A 16,077-nucleotide genomic window follows, 5' to 3' on the forward strand; every position below is an offset into this window, starting at 1 on the left:
TACAAATTGTATGTTTAATTCAACATGCTACTTGCCATTTGTGAAATTTACTAGTTATTTCTGAGAAAATTCAAATTCCAAAGTAACACAAATGTTTGATTGTTTTTCAGTGAACATTATGAAAAATACAATAGTGCAGTGATGGACTATGATTAATTTGACAGACAACATTGTGCCAAGAATACCATACATGGTCAAAAACATGGTAAAAACTGTTTTTTTAGACATTCACTTAGACATTCTGTGTTTACTAAATGTAATGTTGCACCAACACATCATTAAACTCTCAGAGTATTAGTAGAGTATTAATAGACTGTCTGCTTAATATCTGCTAACATTTTAATTTGATGTTCCCCCAACTGACATTCCACTGACTTTGAAGTAACTTTTAGAAATGCACGGATGTATCAATAAAATAAATTATTATCACTATTGCTTATCGGCCAATTGTTTAAAGGTGTCATTAACTTGATTTTTTTCTTTTTTTATACTGTTGTCTGAGGTCTACTAATGATGTTTGTGTGGTTTTTACATTCAAAAGCATCATAACTAATAAGTAATAGGCTATTTTCTACACTGGTTTTGAGGCTCTCTAATGTAAATACATTTCTGAGTCCAGCGGGCTAAAGGTATGTTCTGTTAGATAAGTACACATAAGAAAAACGATCTATAAGAACGCAACACTATTACATATAAAACCACGTTTTACTCACGTAAGTGTGTTGCACCATTCCTCCTGTCGGATCCAATATAGAAGAATAGCATTGTGAGATTTTTTTACAAACAATTCTGCAGTGAAATTAAGTGAACACGTATATGTATTCCCCACGTCAGCTGGAACTTCATAAAAAATAAAGTTCAACCACACATTTCTAATAATACGATCCGAAGGAAGCTTATGCAGCGACTGTGTTCTTCCATAATCAGGAATAGCGCAATATCTTGCTATATTCTTCTGCATGTTTATTGCTGCTGGCTAGCACAATCCGAAGAGCTCATTGAGTCGGTGGGTGAGGCTACTGAACACGTGTTCATTATTCTGTAGAGGCGGTGTTTCGTCAGTTGATGACGTCAAGATGCGAATACGATCGTTTGCTGGGCCTGGTGTCTATAAAAGCTTTTCTTTGACTATAAAGGAAGTTTTCAGCTCTGAAACTTACAGGATATTCTTATATTACCATGACCTTTTATATATCAAAAGCTCAAGGGAAAGTTGATTCCTCAATTCATCACCCCTTTAAAAACAGCCGAAGATCAGGGCCGATTATATTCTGTCAATCAAAAGGCGTGTCAGACTTTGATTCTCCCATGTTGAATGATAGAGCACTTTGTGCTTTTCTACTTGTGATAGGAAACAAAGCCTATGCTTTCAAATTATGTCCATTTTGTAAGGAAATTCAAACAAAAAACGCTGTAGCAGCACATAATGTAAAAACTGCACATGATGTAATAAGTATTACATTATATCATAATGCTTATAATGTAATAAAACCCAATAAAATCTTGAGCTCATAATGTAATGAGAAATGTATTAAATGATAAACTCACCAAAAACATGTAATATTATCAGTATTGCAATAGCTTTTAAAACATAAACATATTAGTATTCCCTTTCAGTACATTTAAAAAAATCTTAATCCAGTCTGCCTGTGAAATGCAACATATTTAAATATTCATGCTATTATTATTATTAAACAAGACATTGGTATTCCTTCACAGTACATTTTAAAAATCTAAATCCAGTTGCAACCTGTCTACAAAATCCACCAGATTACTGAAACTACTAGTTCTGATTTTATTCATTTATCTGAGTTTAGATTTTTAAAATGTAGTGTAAAGGAATAACAATGCTTTATGTTGAAGAAGAAGAACAAGGAGAAGGAGGAGAAGGGGAAGGGGAAGGGGAAGGGGAAGGGGAAGGAGAAGGAGAAGGAGAAGGAGAAGGAGAAGGAGAAGGAGAAGGAGAAGGAGAAGGAGGAGGAGAAGAAGGAGGAGAAGAAGAAGGGGAAGGAGAAGGAGGAGAAGAAGAAGGAGAAGGAGGAGGAGAAGGAGAAGGAGAAGGAGAAGGAGTAGAAGAAATAACTGAATGAATATTTAAATGTTTCATTTCATTGATAGCTTAAGTCTTGATTTAGATTGGTTTTAATTACTGTAAAGGAACACTAATAAATACTACTGTTTTAAAAGCTATTACAATAATGAAAATATGACATGTTGTTGAGTTCATAATGTAATCATTTTCTCAATGTAAAAATTATTACATTATGAGCTCAAAATGTTATTACGTGTTGAGAAAATAATTACATTATAAACATACTTATTACATTACGTGTTATGATTGGCTCCAAATCCTCTTAAATGTGGCATGTCAGATGGCAGCGGCGCCTCAGTTCAAGCAGCAGCGCAGGTCTTTTCTTACACTTTAATACAAGTGTATCTCGAAAACATGCATGGATATCAGAAGGAATTTTGAAAGGCAACTTACGGAAATGAATCATGTCTCATGTGATCTCATAATCAGCGTTTCAATGGTGGAAAGTCGTCAATTAGACAGCTTGTGAACAAGTGTTACTTAATGTTGCATTTACCTCAGAAGGTTGCCCAGTGTTCACTGTTCACATTTTGTTCTTTTTATATATAAAAACACTACAGAGGCGCTTTTTACTATTAATTATATACAGTCAAACTAAAAACAATTCAGACACCAGATATATATATATATATATATATATATATATATATATATATATATATATATATATATATATATATATATATTTTACTAGTGTGTGCAGGACACTATAGTTTTTATAATTATAGTTGAAATATGCTATATATAGTTATATAGTTCAAAGAAAACTGTGACATATTATACCCATAAATTCTTCAAACTCAGGTAAAATCAGTAAAATTCAATTAGTAAAAATTTGGGATACAAATGATTCAGACACTTTAACCTGACGTGTTTTTTCTTAAATTGCTAATGTGACCTTTGACACCACAGACTGATCTAAATGAAGCATTGCTTGGTCATTGGTTGACCTAAATTGGTATTATCTAATGGTGTACTTGAATTTAACAGCCGACAGCTGATTGGTTGATAGTAATCCATTACATACCTTTCTATCAAAGTTATCAGACATTACCAAGATGAATTTGGCACTCTGAGTTCTTGTCATATTTTATTACCATACACTCTAAAAAATGCTGGGTTAAAAACAACCCAAGTTGGGTTGAAAATGCACCGACCCAACAATTGGGTTGTTTTAACCCAATGGTTGAGTTGTTCTTACCCAGCAATTGGGTTGTCTTAAGCAACATTTAACCCAACCACTGGGTTAAAACAACTCAACCACTGGGTTAAAACAACTCAACCATTGGGTTAAAACAACTCAATTGTTGGGTCGTTGCATTTTCAACCCAACTTGGGTTGTTTTTAACCCAGCATTTTTTAGAGTGTAGCTATTATAGCTAATAAACTGTAATAACATGTGAAAATGTTGAAGGTCCTGAATACATTTTGGTTTGACTCTGTATGCTTGCATACATTTGTTATAAAGATAAGTGTTTATGAAAACTAGAACTACCATAAGAGAAACTGAGTTGTGTACAAACATTTTTATTTGAGTATTATAATAAAATAAAATAAATACAAAAACATGCTGAATGTAATAGTTTGGCCTCTGTTGGTAATTTTAACCTCTAATATTACACTAATGTCCTAAATGAGAGGGTTCTCTCTATAGTTTCCAGCATTATTTGGAAGAGATTTTTTCTTTTTTCAGCAGATAACATTATCTGTGCATCTTTAGTAGAAAACTTTGCAAGTACACATCAACTTATTCTACTAACCCTAACCGTCTACTAATACTCAACCAGTACTCGATGGAGGTAGTTGGTGCAGTGTTACATTCAACAGAATGTCTAAAGGAGAAAATAAAGCGTAACCCTTTTTTTATAATACATGCACATATTTAGTGTCAGTTATTAAACAGACTATAATAAACTTTCCCAAGCACTCCTGGAATTATGAAAAACTGGCTCTGTCAGTGGCTGTGGATTTGTGGTTATGCTCGGGGGAATAAATAAATAAACAAAGGCATTACAAACAAAATGAATTACAAGAGGAGGCGAGTAAATAAGCTGCCACACCTCTAGTTCAATTAAGAGTCGTTTGTTCATTTTGAAGTGTCGTTAGTCATGACAGACAGCTCACGCAGATGGGCTTCTTAAAGTTACAGTAGTCGCTTTATTTATGGCTAGTTGCATAGAGTTTGTCACAAAAAGACGTGTGAGCCAACACAAGAGTCCCTCTCCATCTCACTAATTAGATAGCGATCTGTCTTTCATACACGCTTGCACACAAAAACAGACTCACAAACATACCGTAGATCAGCCAAACTCAATCACACGCCTCATACCTGTCAATGTTAAAAACAAACGCATTCTCTCAGATAAATATGCACCATACAGAGTCATCAACTATACACACACACACAATTTGCCTTATTAGACAGTCATGTCATAACCAGGGAAAGATGATATTGCTCTCTGCTGTTAGAGAAATCCTTCTCGTTCCTTCTCATCTCTTTCTGCTGCCTTTGCTTTTATATTTATCTGAATAGCATCTATGAGCTGGACCGTGGGCAGAACAACATGAAGACTTTGATGAAGGATGACAGAGAAAGTGCCGGTCCATTGAGACTCTACCGCGTTCTGATGCGTTTCCTTCAGGCAATAATTAAAGAAATCCGAGGTAAACACATTCCCTCCAGTGCTGGGGACTAACTAACTCAAAGTAGCGATGCTACTAACTTAAAAGAGAAGTTCTGTCATTATTTACTCACTCTCATGTCGTTTCAAACCTGTTTGCTGTTCATTTTTTTCCAGAGAAAACAGAAGTTACAAGACATTTTTGAAGCTCTTTCCAAACTTTAAATTCTCTTCCGCTTACCCAGGCTGCATTTATTTGATCCAAAATACAGTAAAAACAGTAATATTGTGAAATAACCTTGTTCTATTTGAACATATGAATGCACTTTTGATTAATTGAATGCATCTGTGCAGAAAAACTGTTTTCTACAGTAGTGCATGTCTTTCCAAGTGTTAATCAATAACACTAGATGTTATTGAAGAACCAATAACAATTTCTTTCATTATTTTTCACCTTAAAAAAAACCTTCTGAACTTAAAATATGATATTGTTTACATGAACCTTAATTATAGCTATTTGAGAAGATTCAGCTGTAGGCACTTACTACTAAATGGTTTTATGACATTGCTTGAAAACAAATTACTTTCCACAGACTATTTAATTTGTCATCACGTAAAAGTGTCAAAAACATTCATGAAGTATTTTCACAATATTTCTAAATGTTTGGTTTGGTTTATAGAATGAGTTTAAAACAGTGTGCTGTGCAACATGACCTGAATGTAACCTAATAAATAGGGTTTTATGCTTGATGGTTGGTGACCATCTGTGAAACTCAAAAACACTATAAATGTGGTCAATATGAGCTGTTGTTTTATAGAAAGATGTGCGGAAATATACACATTTTTGACAGAAACAAAACAACTTACAGGATTAGTACAACATCAGGGTGAGCAAATGAATATCAGAATGTTTTAATTTTGGGGTGTATTACTCCTTTAAAAAAAAAGAAAAAAGGAAAAAAAGAAAAAACCCGTAACGTGACAGTAAATCGGCTTTTTTCAAAGTAATTTCTCTCACCAGAAGTGACTTATCATCACAAAATGCTTAATAAGGCAAATTTTCTTAAGTAAAACTCAATTCAGCTCAACTCATTCTTTTGTTGTATTTAGTAGAGATGCACAATATATATTGGCCACCATATCAGCGGCGACTGATATATATATTTATTTCTAATGCTATCTTTATCAGATTTAAAGATAAAAGTTACCTAATTTAATGCTATCTTTAGCCAAAAATGTATTATTTCCATCAGCTGAGACACTTGAGATGCACAGTTCACTATGATGGTTTCGAATTGCTTAAAATAAGAAAATAAGAAAAAATTGCCCATCAGTGTTTAAAATTAAAAGTTAAGGACTTTTTTCCATGCTTGGGGCATGGCTTTTCATTGAGACTTTTGCTTTTGTAATCAAGGTCTAAAAACAAAATTTTTTAATATATATACATTTTAAAAAAACGTATCGGGCAATATATTGGTTAATGGCTTTATCTGAATTATTGGTTATCGGTATTGTCCAGTTCATGAAAATGAATCAGTTAAAAAAGGACCGATTCACTGATTCAAAACCTTTTAATGGCGAGACTTTTGCTTTTCTCTCAAAAAAATGTGGATTTCATCAGATTTATCGAAATTAGCATTATTGGCTTTATCAACCAAATGTTCATATTGGTGCATCCTTAGTATTAGGGCTGGGCAAAAAAAAGATTTTTCGATTAATCGTTTTTTAAAATCTGGTCGATTCAGAATCGATTCTCAAAGGCCACGAATCGATTTTTTTCAATATTTATTTCCACTAACATTGAACATAAGCTTAACGTAAATCTGATTACTAGTCTTCTCCACTAGATATCACCCATTTGCCTTGCGTGATCTTACAAAGGAGCAAGAGGCGCACATCATTTATCCATTCAGTGTTTAAATGGCAGCTTCCGGTGCGTTGTCGCCTTTTATAATGCTGAGGTAAAATGCTGTAGTAATACTAAAAATCAGCAGAACCATTTGATGTGACAACACACACACAGCCGAGCACACAACTGCTAAAAATAATCACATACACGCGAATGCTTGCCTTGCATTAGGATCAAACTTGAGCAGTCACTTAAGCATGTACGTTAGCCATTATAGACATATTCAAATTATAGTCCACATACAGCGCAGGATCAATAATTCAAACCCTAATAGCTTATAAACAGATTTCCTCAAATAATAGTTAGTCCACAGTCAACTTAAGTCAGCATGTTAAGGTATTGTTGTCTGTTACCACGACAACTACTCAACCATAGACTAAAAAAATAATGAACGCATTTCTCATGTCTGAAAAGTAAATGCACACACGACAAAATCGCAAGAAAAGCTTGTTGTATACTGAAAATTGCTATAAAAAAATCACCTAATATCCTAGCTTTTTATGTTTTAGAATAAATATATCAAAACATCCATAAAATACTTCTCAGATAATTTTTAAAAAAAATAAAGTTGCATCAAAATTGTATTTAACAATTGTATGGATTTGAAATAGAGATGCGTTCTGTTTAATGTAGGCCTACTCAGGTGTACCTAAAATAAAAAGTTTAACATACATGATTGTGGCTCTTCATTTCTTTTTAATTACCCATTTATGTTCACTGTTCTTTTTTATAAATACCTATAGTATTTGTATTAAATCTATATTCATTTGAGTTGAATCGAGAATCCAAAATCGAATCGAAATCGAAAATCGAAATCGAATCGATTTGAGGACTGGAATGGAACATGGAACATCTGAATCGATACCCAGCCCTATTTAGCATAAAGTGGTTCAAAAACCGCCACTGTTTCTGAGCCAGTGAAAAAGATTCTGATTGAACTATAAAGTCTGAAAATTGATACTGTAGTGTAGCTAAATACAAGGAGACTGTCTTTGGAAGAAACGGTTGTTTTCTGTATGCTAAAACATGAATCACAGGGACACGTCAAAGTCAAAGCAGAACTCTGCGGTCAGGGTCCAACAGTTGCCGTTCACCCGCAGAGCTAGTGTTAATACAATCTGCATAATGCTACATTTTGTTTGATACTCACAAAGCTTTCTGGTCACAGAAGTCCCACAGAATTCACTCAAGCGTAAAAGTTCAAACAAAAACCTCCGATGTGAGATGACAGTCGCTGTAGTTGGAGATGCCAAGATTTTGAGCCTGGATTGCTCCCTGAAGTGGGCTTCGAGCGAGGTAGAGAAAAGCTGGCAAGCCCTTCTGCTGGGAGACTCTACTGATTGAAACCAAGAGAAATTACCCTGAAAACTACCGTGCGCACCTCCAGCGACTCATACACTAATGTGAAAATGCCGTATAGCACGGCAAACAGCCCTTATTAGCCATTAACGAGAGGCTCCGTGACCTCAAGTGAACAACACTTTCAAAATGTGTACGTTTTGCGGGTCTTGGCGAAGACGAACAAAGGTCACGTCAATCACGGCATTATCAGAGCGTAGGCTGCAACAGCCGCATGGAAAGTAGCTAGTAAACTGTCTTTATGCATGAAATCTAAGTGAAACAGAAGCTAATCTGATTAAACAGCATGAAGAGTGAAACAACAGTTCATGCTTTTCTCATTCCTTGAACTAATTCTCCAGAATGGCATTCATCTCGACTCAAATAGCAAGCTGACGCCTTTTATTTCTTGCCCACAACAGACTTGACAGAGCCACGGGCTCGGGCTTAATTCGGCCCATTGCTCAGAGATTCTCATTTGCATAATGAAAGAGAAAATTAGCAAGGAGAAGAAGAGCGGGGACCAAATGAAGCAATCTGGAGGGTTGAGCGAAATGGAAATGCGAGTGATTCGGATGCGGATTTAGCAACGCCCCCCCCATCACCCTCTCATTCGCAGGCTCTACCTTTACAACAGGTGCTGTGCCGGACGAAGGGCCTCCCGAGCGCTTGGCGGCGAGGTCGTTGCTGGCCGTCGTCACGGCGATGGTCACGGGGGTGGGCAGGAGGGAAGGGATGACCGGGAGTGGGAGGAGTCCTGGACGGTTGTTGCCATTGGCTACGGGCGGGGAGCAGGTGCTGTTGCCCACGCCATTGTGAAGGCCGCCGGCTCGGTCACGACGATCCCAGGGGCCTCGATAGTCTCTCTCAAAGCGGTGATGGTGTCGTGACATCACTTCCTCTTAGAGGATACGTGGCGCTGTCTGAAATGGAGCACACAAAGAGAGCGATAGCATTGATTATACCCTGTCAAAACACAGGTAGAAATAGAATGCACCAAACAACATCAGTTACTTGGCAGGTTTGACGTGCAACACGACAAAACTTGCTGCAAACATCTCAATATCCTGCCAGAGAGTAGTTAAAAAAGGCATCACTTCAGCTGCGTGTAAAAACCAACACATAAGCGTTTAATACTGATGAGAGCGCTCGCACGAGGATGAGTACAGCTCCTTTGTGTTCCGGCAAACAGTTGGAAACATCCGTGAGTGCAAGATGTGCCATCTTTCACACCATTCTTTTCAACACCTCTGAATGAATAAATAAATAAATTCCAATAAAATAAAGACGAAAATTAATTATATCAGATCATTCAAGGAATAAACAAATAAAAAGGAATTTCATAAACTAAACAACCTGACAAATAAGAGCAAAAAAAAAAAAGACTAAAAAGACTAAAAAAAATAATAAAATACCAATTAAATAAATAAATTAGACACTAATTACATAAATTAGCTTCATTTATTGAATAAATGCAAATTTAATAAAATATCTACCTAACAAATAAATAAATGGACTTTCAGACATGGACTGACACTCTTAAAACATGTATCGTTTCAGACTGTGATAACCGATAAACGGATTTTGTTCAAGAATGATGACCATCCCTTAGCATCACTTCCAGTCTGGTTTAAAAATAACATATGAGCCTTTAATACAGATAAACGTGTCTGGATATGATCAAGCACATGGCTCCACATGAAAAATAGCCCCTCTACTTATAATTCAGACTCTACCAGCCTTTATAAGAGGAAAAATGTATGTTTATTTACAAGACCCACAAGGAAAAACACAAGTTTACAGGAAATCTTGCACTCTTCCAGATGGTTAAGAGATCCGTCCAACTATCCTGAGTTTTGTTAATGACTAAAATTGTACCGCTCCAAGGCCTCATGATTTTAATTAATCTAATCACCAGTTTTATTGAGCCTTTTTGCTGAGAGCTGTGCAGGACACGATACGAGAAAACAATGAAGCAGCGCCGGTTTGGCTTTAGCGCTGCGTTAGCGACTGTGCTAACCTCATTTTCCATTATTTGCAGTGTCTTCTTTATCTTGTCGTCATCCTCCACAGACATCCACATGTAATAACTCTGGAGACCTGAGGTTGGGAGTGGCGTTATTAGTTTCTCTCTTTGTACGTGTGGGAACAGATTAAGCTGTTAGTAAAATAAGCCACTTTTGGCCGTTCTGCTGTTCTGCAACAAATTCAGGATTTATTGCGCTTTGGCTAGCGGTTTTATATTGGAGTCAGCTAAACAAGACAGAAGTGTGGAATGAGGTTTACTAGAGCTGTTCAGTATTGTGGATTTAGAACAAAAAGAGTAGGCTACACAACATGAGCTAGAAATAATCATGAAATATATATAGCCATGTCTTACTATTAGCTCATCAATATGGAAGGGAATCGTAAGGGATACTGAGACAGAAAGAATAGAAAAAATACATAATTCCACAAGACTCTGCAAACAGCTGTCATGAAGTAAAATGACTTGATTAACACAGATTTAACATTTTCAACTAAAACAAGAAACTGTGAATACATATATACAGTATAGGAAGTATTTTGGTTCTTTGGTGTCTTGTTTCCAGAATGGGTTATTTTTCCTATTTATTTTCTCTCATATGAATTTTCAGGAAGTCTTTGTTAAAGTGTCATAAGCTATGAACTAAGCCAATCCACTATGAGGTGAATCGTAACATTACAAACTTTAATTTGAAGCAAAAAATATTTGAAAATCAGACAAAATTACAAAGAGACAAGACTGTGAACTTAACGGTTTTAGTCAGGGAAAGAACTACAATCCCATGAAGCAATGCAAACTGTATGGAATTAAAAGCTACGGAGAAACTTCTAGTTTACAAATATAAAAAGATATATATTTTAAGTTTACTGCAAAATATGCATATATGTTTAAATATTTTGAGAGTGTAGGGAGACCGACTTGATTACATAATTCACAATGCTTTATGAAAGTGGGCAGAGCTAGATTTTTTTTTGGACATTTTGCTTGTTTCGATCAAGCGGCAACCTCCCCCAGTTTCTCTTGAAGCCAATACAGAAGTGAATTAAACTGTAATAATACAAAAACATTTTATATATATATAGCCTGGTACAAATTGTGGTTTTGGTCTATATAGCTAATTGTGCCCTTCATGACAACTGTGAGGGGGGTGTATTTTTTTATTTGACAGCAGGCCATTTATCCGTTGTCTGTTAGCCATCACACCACCTCAGCTCCACCCACATCCCTCCTCTTTGCTCATTTTCATTTATCCACGTATGACGGGCATTGATGCACTGCCAAGATGACAACGGTCAATTATGCTTCAAAACTTCAGAAACCTATGGGTGATGTCATGGACACTACATCCATATTGTTTCCAGTATGGTTTCGAGCGATCAGTGGATTTTTTTGCAACAGCATTATGGGTAGTGTAGTTTTTCACCATGAATTCCACTCTTAAACATGATTATTTTAAAACTAAGTTGAAATGACATCTTCAGCAGAAACAAATATTACTGATTAAACAACCTCGCAGCTCACAGTTGGTCTGCGGTTGTGAGGCCGGTTGGATGTACCAAAATCTCTGCAATGCATTGGAGACGGGTTATGGTAGAGAAATGAACATTCAATTCACAGGCAACAGCTCTGATGGACATTCATGCAGTCAGCATGCCAATTACACACTCCCTCAAAACTTGAGGCATCTGCGGCACTGTGCTGTGTGATAAAACTGCATATTTTAGAGTTGCCTTTTATTGTGGCCATCCTAAAGCTGGGCATACACTGTGCGATTCTGACTCGTGCGACTCTTTTTTGGGTCGGGCGATTTTCAGGTTTATCGTGCGTCATTTGTCGTGAGGTGTTCGTGCAGTGTACAGGGGGAAACGAGAGGCGACAAACCTCTCACGATCGGGAATCGGATGGTCGGATGAATTTCTGGTGTGTCAGAAATTCTGCTCGCCCCTCGTGAGGTTATCGCACAGCTGAAGCAAAGCCACAAACTGATTGCCCTATATTCCCCTTACTGCGCCTGCGTGAAAGCAGAAGTTCAACCATTTGATTTTTAAAAGCATTAAGGAAGAAAACAAAAAGAGGGAGATCTTTAATTATCTAGGCAGCTATCAAATATTAGAAATGAAGTAAACTGTTGTGCCTCCAGTTTGTGTTGTATATATCCAGTGCCTCTTATTCATTTAGCTAGTTGATCATTAATTTAGCCTACTTGTTTTACTTTCACATTTTATTTATTTCTTTATTTTTTAAATGTTAATTCATATTTAGCCTAGGCCTACTTAATCTTATTATGACGGAAAGTGGGAACCGTTGTCCATCTTGACACAATGTCATATGTTCTTTTTTCTTCTTTTTTTTCCTTTTCCCGTTTTAATTCACGAACGCAAGTCAGTGGATATCACGCAATGTGCAAACGGTCTCAAACCCAGTGAATTATTCACTACAGAAAGTGAAAGTAAAATCTGACAAGCTTTCGGCGCATATTCTCAGACCACGAGAGATAAATGAAATTCAACATGCTGATAACGTAGCCTACTGCCTTAATTTATTTTCTTAATATTTCTATTTTCGTCCATATTGTGAGAAAAAAATAGAAGAGAAGTAGGCCCATTTTGTGTTAAACAATTGTTTTTAGATAAATCTGCTCTTACTTTTCATTGAGATGGACATTATTGCAGTATTCTGACATTATAATCATATAATTTTAGACCTATAATTCCTTAGTTTAATCGGGCTAAATGTTTTTAAATAGTGAGGAGTAATCTATCTATTATTTTATTATGCAGTGTGTCGATTATGCATTATGAAATTGTTGGGGGGAAGGAAATAATGTAATATCAATTTAATAATAAAAGTAGGCCTACTCTAATAATAATAATAATTTTATACATAAATTCTAAATCCTCTTGATTTCAATAGCTGATGCATTTGATAGGCTACCTCTCTATAATACACCATGGTCTATCGTCGCCACTGGGTTTTATTGCGCATTTTTCACCCGTACAGTGTGAGCAGTCCAGGTCGGACCGCACAGTGAGAGCACATCAATCGTGAGCTTTGGCTTTACATCGCATGCGATCTACTCGTACAGTGTGAGTAGGTAACCTTGCTGAAATCGTATAGAAATCGCACAGTGTATGCCCAGCTTTAGGCAAACCTGTGCACTACTCATGCTGTCTAATCAGCATTGTGATATGCCAGACCTGTGAGGTGGAAAGGAGAAGTGCTCACTAACACAGATTTAGACAGATCTGTGAACAATATTTGAAAGAAACAGGCCTTTACATCTTTCAGCTCGAGTTCAGCTCATGAAAAATGTGGGCAAAAACAAAAGTGTTGCCTTAATAATTGTGTTCAGTGTGTGTGTGTGTGTGTGTGTGTGTACCATATTGGAGAGAAATGTAGCCGCACGTTGATCTGCCATTTGTGGGTCTTTAATGCAGAGACTCTCCTCGTGTGTTTGCAGTTTAAATATAATGATGCATTTAAAAGTTAATGGCCAAACGCATCATTAAAAAGTTCACAATGCTGCTGCAGGTGAAATATAATGTAGATAGCACTGAATAAATATATTTTCAAAAGGTTAAATACTTATAATTGATCGCTCAAACCTTTATCTAAACCTCTCTAATAACCATCGGACTCACACATCCATCATGTTTGTATTTTTTAAAGCACTTTTTATCCACGTTTCAAGTTTTTCGCAATGGCTTGTGGGCAATAAGAGCTGTTAAGAGTGTGTGTCGAATTCTGCACTTCAAATTCTGACCGGAAATAGTAGACCATCCGGGAATCTTTGGAATACTCTTTTCAGCATACTGCGGTTTGGGACATACTAATTCTATTTTCGAATACCATTTAGTATGGATAGTATGCGAATTGGGACTAATTTGCTTTAGTTGTTAAAATCACTCTATTCTTCTAGCTAGGCTGTATCTAAATATTTAAAAAGGAAAAATTGTGCGCACATCCAAGTGAAACTTTTGCAGGTGCTAGATTCAATAAAGCATAAATCAAAGTAAACAAAAAATCTGACAACGTTTCGACGCAAAAGTTGTCATTTTTAATACATTTGTAGGAGGGGCAAACAGCAGTGTGCAGATTTTTTGTTTACTTTGTATCTGAATATTTCCCATGAATCAATAGATGCAAGATGCCGACGCCACTGCTGCTGCTGAAAAAAAAAACTATCCCAGAAATAACACTCCTCTGATGACAGAGAGCAGCCCACTATTCACAACCCATGACTGCATTTCTACAGTAAATGAGATCTTGAATCCATCCCTTTTAATTACACTAAACTAAATCATACACACATATAAGCACAACACAAACAGAGTACAGTACCCGCTAATGGCACCACTGCCATAATTGCTTTGCAGGCTGAAAGCAACATTAATTATTCATGGCTTATAACAGATTGGCACTGTTATATAGACGCCTCTAACACTGTAGATTCACACTAGACGCATGTGGATCATATTTGCTCAATGCCGTGCCATGTTCTTTACATGCGATGCATGGAAAAGCTAAGCAGAACAGAAAAATGAGTATCCGCTTTTGCCTTTGAATCACTGCAAATATTGAGAGCTGGGACATCATATCTGAGGTGAAGTGCACTGCTGATATATTTAGCTAAATTAATTTGTCCAACTCAGCCATTTGATACTTTTCCCTATTTTATTAAATCCATTTTTACTAATACTAATTTATCTCCCTAGATTTCTATCAAGCATGAAATGTAAATCTGATGGGCTACAGTAGTGGAAACAGGCATTTTATCAGCAAACCCTTTCTTTTCAGATCACAATAAAGCAGTTGACCTGGAAAAAACAACAAAAAAAAACAACAAAAAAAAACCACTCATACATCTTCTTTACGCTGACAAACTACAGCAGCTCTGGCTTATATTGAGTCTGCTGTGCACACGAATCGACATTCACATGTGATCCGCTGCTGATCCACTGTCCTCTGTGTAAACACAGTTTTCTTGCAGCTCCATATGACGGGGAACCGGCTGATTAGAAGCAAAGCTCAGTTGCAAATGTGAATGCTGTTAGTGAAGGAATGAAGGAAAAAAAGAAAAACAGAGAAGAGAGGATATGTGTAAAACTAAAAAATAAATGATACTAAATAAAACAGTAAAGCAGCGATGGGACTAATTAACCCAAAAATAAAACTCCTAAAGTTGGTCAAAAGCAAAACAGATGCAGAAGTTCAGGTACTGGCCAGTGGCCACCAGATTAAGATCAAATCAAAGAAAGAGTGATTGAAGGGATGAGGAGAGAAAAAGTAATACGGGCCACAGGAGAGAGAGAAAAACAGAAATATATGAACAGGAAGTGAGACAGGGAACAGGAGAGTGAGACCGAGCAGTGAGAAGACAAAACATACAGTACAATCAGTCTGATTCTCAAATGAATGACGAAATAAGTTGGTTCTTTTCAGAGAGCAAAAAACATACAACGAAACCAGTGCAGTCCAATTACAGATCGCGATGTCTCTCATGAAAATTTGATGTGAATCAAATACATACAGCACAACTGATGCTGTCTGATTCCTGAATCAATGAGTCTTTTCTTTTCAGTGAATTAAACACACACACACACACACAGCAGTCCAATTACAGGAAAAAAATGACTCAACTGAATCAGTTATTTTATGTGAATCAAACACATACCCCTCTGGTGCTCTTCATTTAGGGGTTGCATTAGTTGTCTTCCCGGTCATAAGTGACCAGACACCTAAAAATTAAACTTCCTCAATCCCAGTAAAACCAATGCAATTTATTTTAATGTAGTACTTCAGGTTAAAATAGAGACTAGGTTTTCAAAATAAAAATATGTGAATGCAGGTTAGCGCCCTCTTTTGGAATAATTTAAGAAAGTATGCAACCATAGGTGTAATCCACTAGAGATCTCTATGGAGGGGCTAGTGGATTCCCTAGCTCACTTTTGAACACATCTAATAATTTTTTTAGATGGATTTGAATATATATATTTAAAAAAATCAAAGATTATTTATTATACTTTTGTTTGTTAGAAATAGTGATATGTTTTTCTGTGAATTTGTGTTTTTGCAGATTTCCCATTCATTT

General features: G+C 36.2%; 1 protein-coding gene across 5 annotated transcripts in view; it reads right to left on the reverse strand.

Annotated features, from left to right (window-relative positions):
• The window catches only part of LOC137041592 (kelch-like protein 29), a 309,158-nt gene that overhangs the window by 173,685 nt on the left and 119,396 nt on the right, over positions 1-16,077 (reverse strand). For all 5 annotated transcript variants that reach the window (XM_067418060.1, XM_067418063.1, XM_067418065.1 and 2 more), the window contains one exon: positions 8,587-8,883. In XM_067418060.1, the coding sequence (XP_067274161.1) occupies positions 8,587-8,853 (267 nt within the window). In that variant the 5' untranslated portion in view covers positions 8,854-8,883. The remainder of the gene's footprint in view (positions 1-8,586; positions 8,884-16,077) is intronic.

This window comes from Pseudorasbora parva, chromosome 15 (genome assembly GCF_024679245.1).
Source record: "Pseudorasbora parva isolate DD20220531a chromosome 15, ASM2467924v1, whole genome shotgun sequence".
Classification (NCBI taxonomy): domain Eukaryota; kingdom Metazoa; phylum Chordata; class Actinopteri; order Cypriniformes; family Gobionidae; genus Pseudorasbora; species Pseudorasbora parva.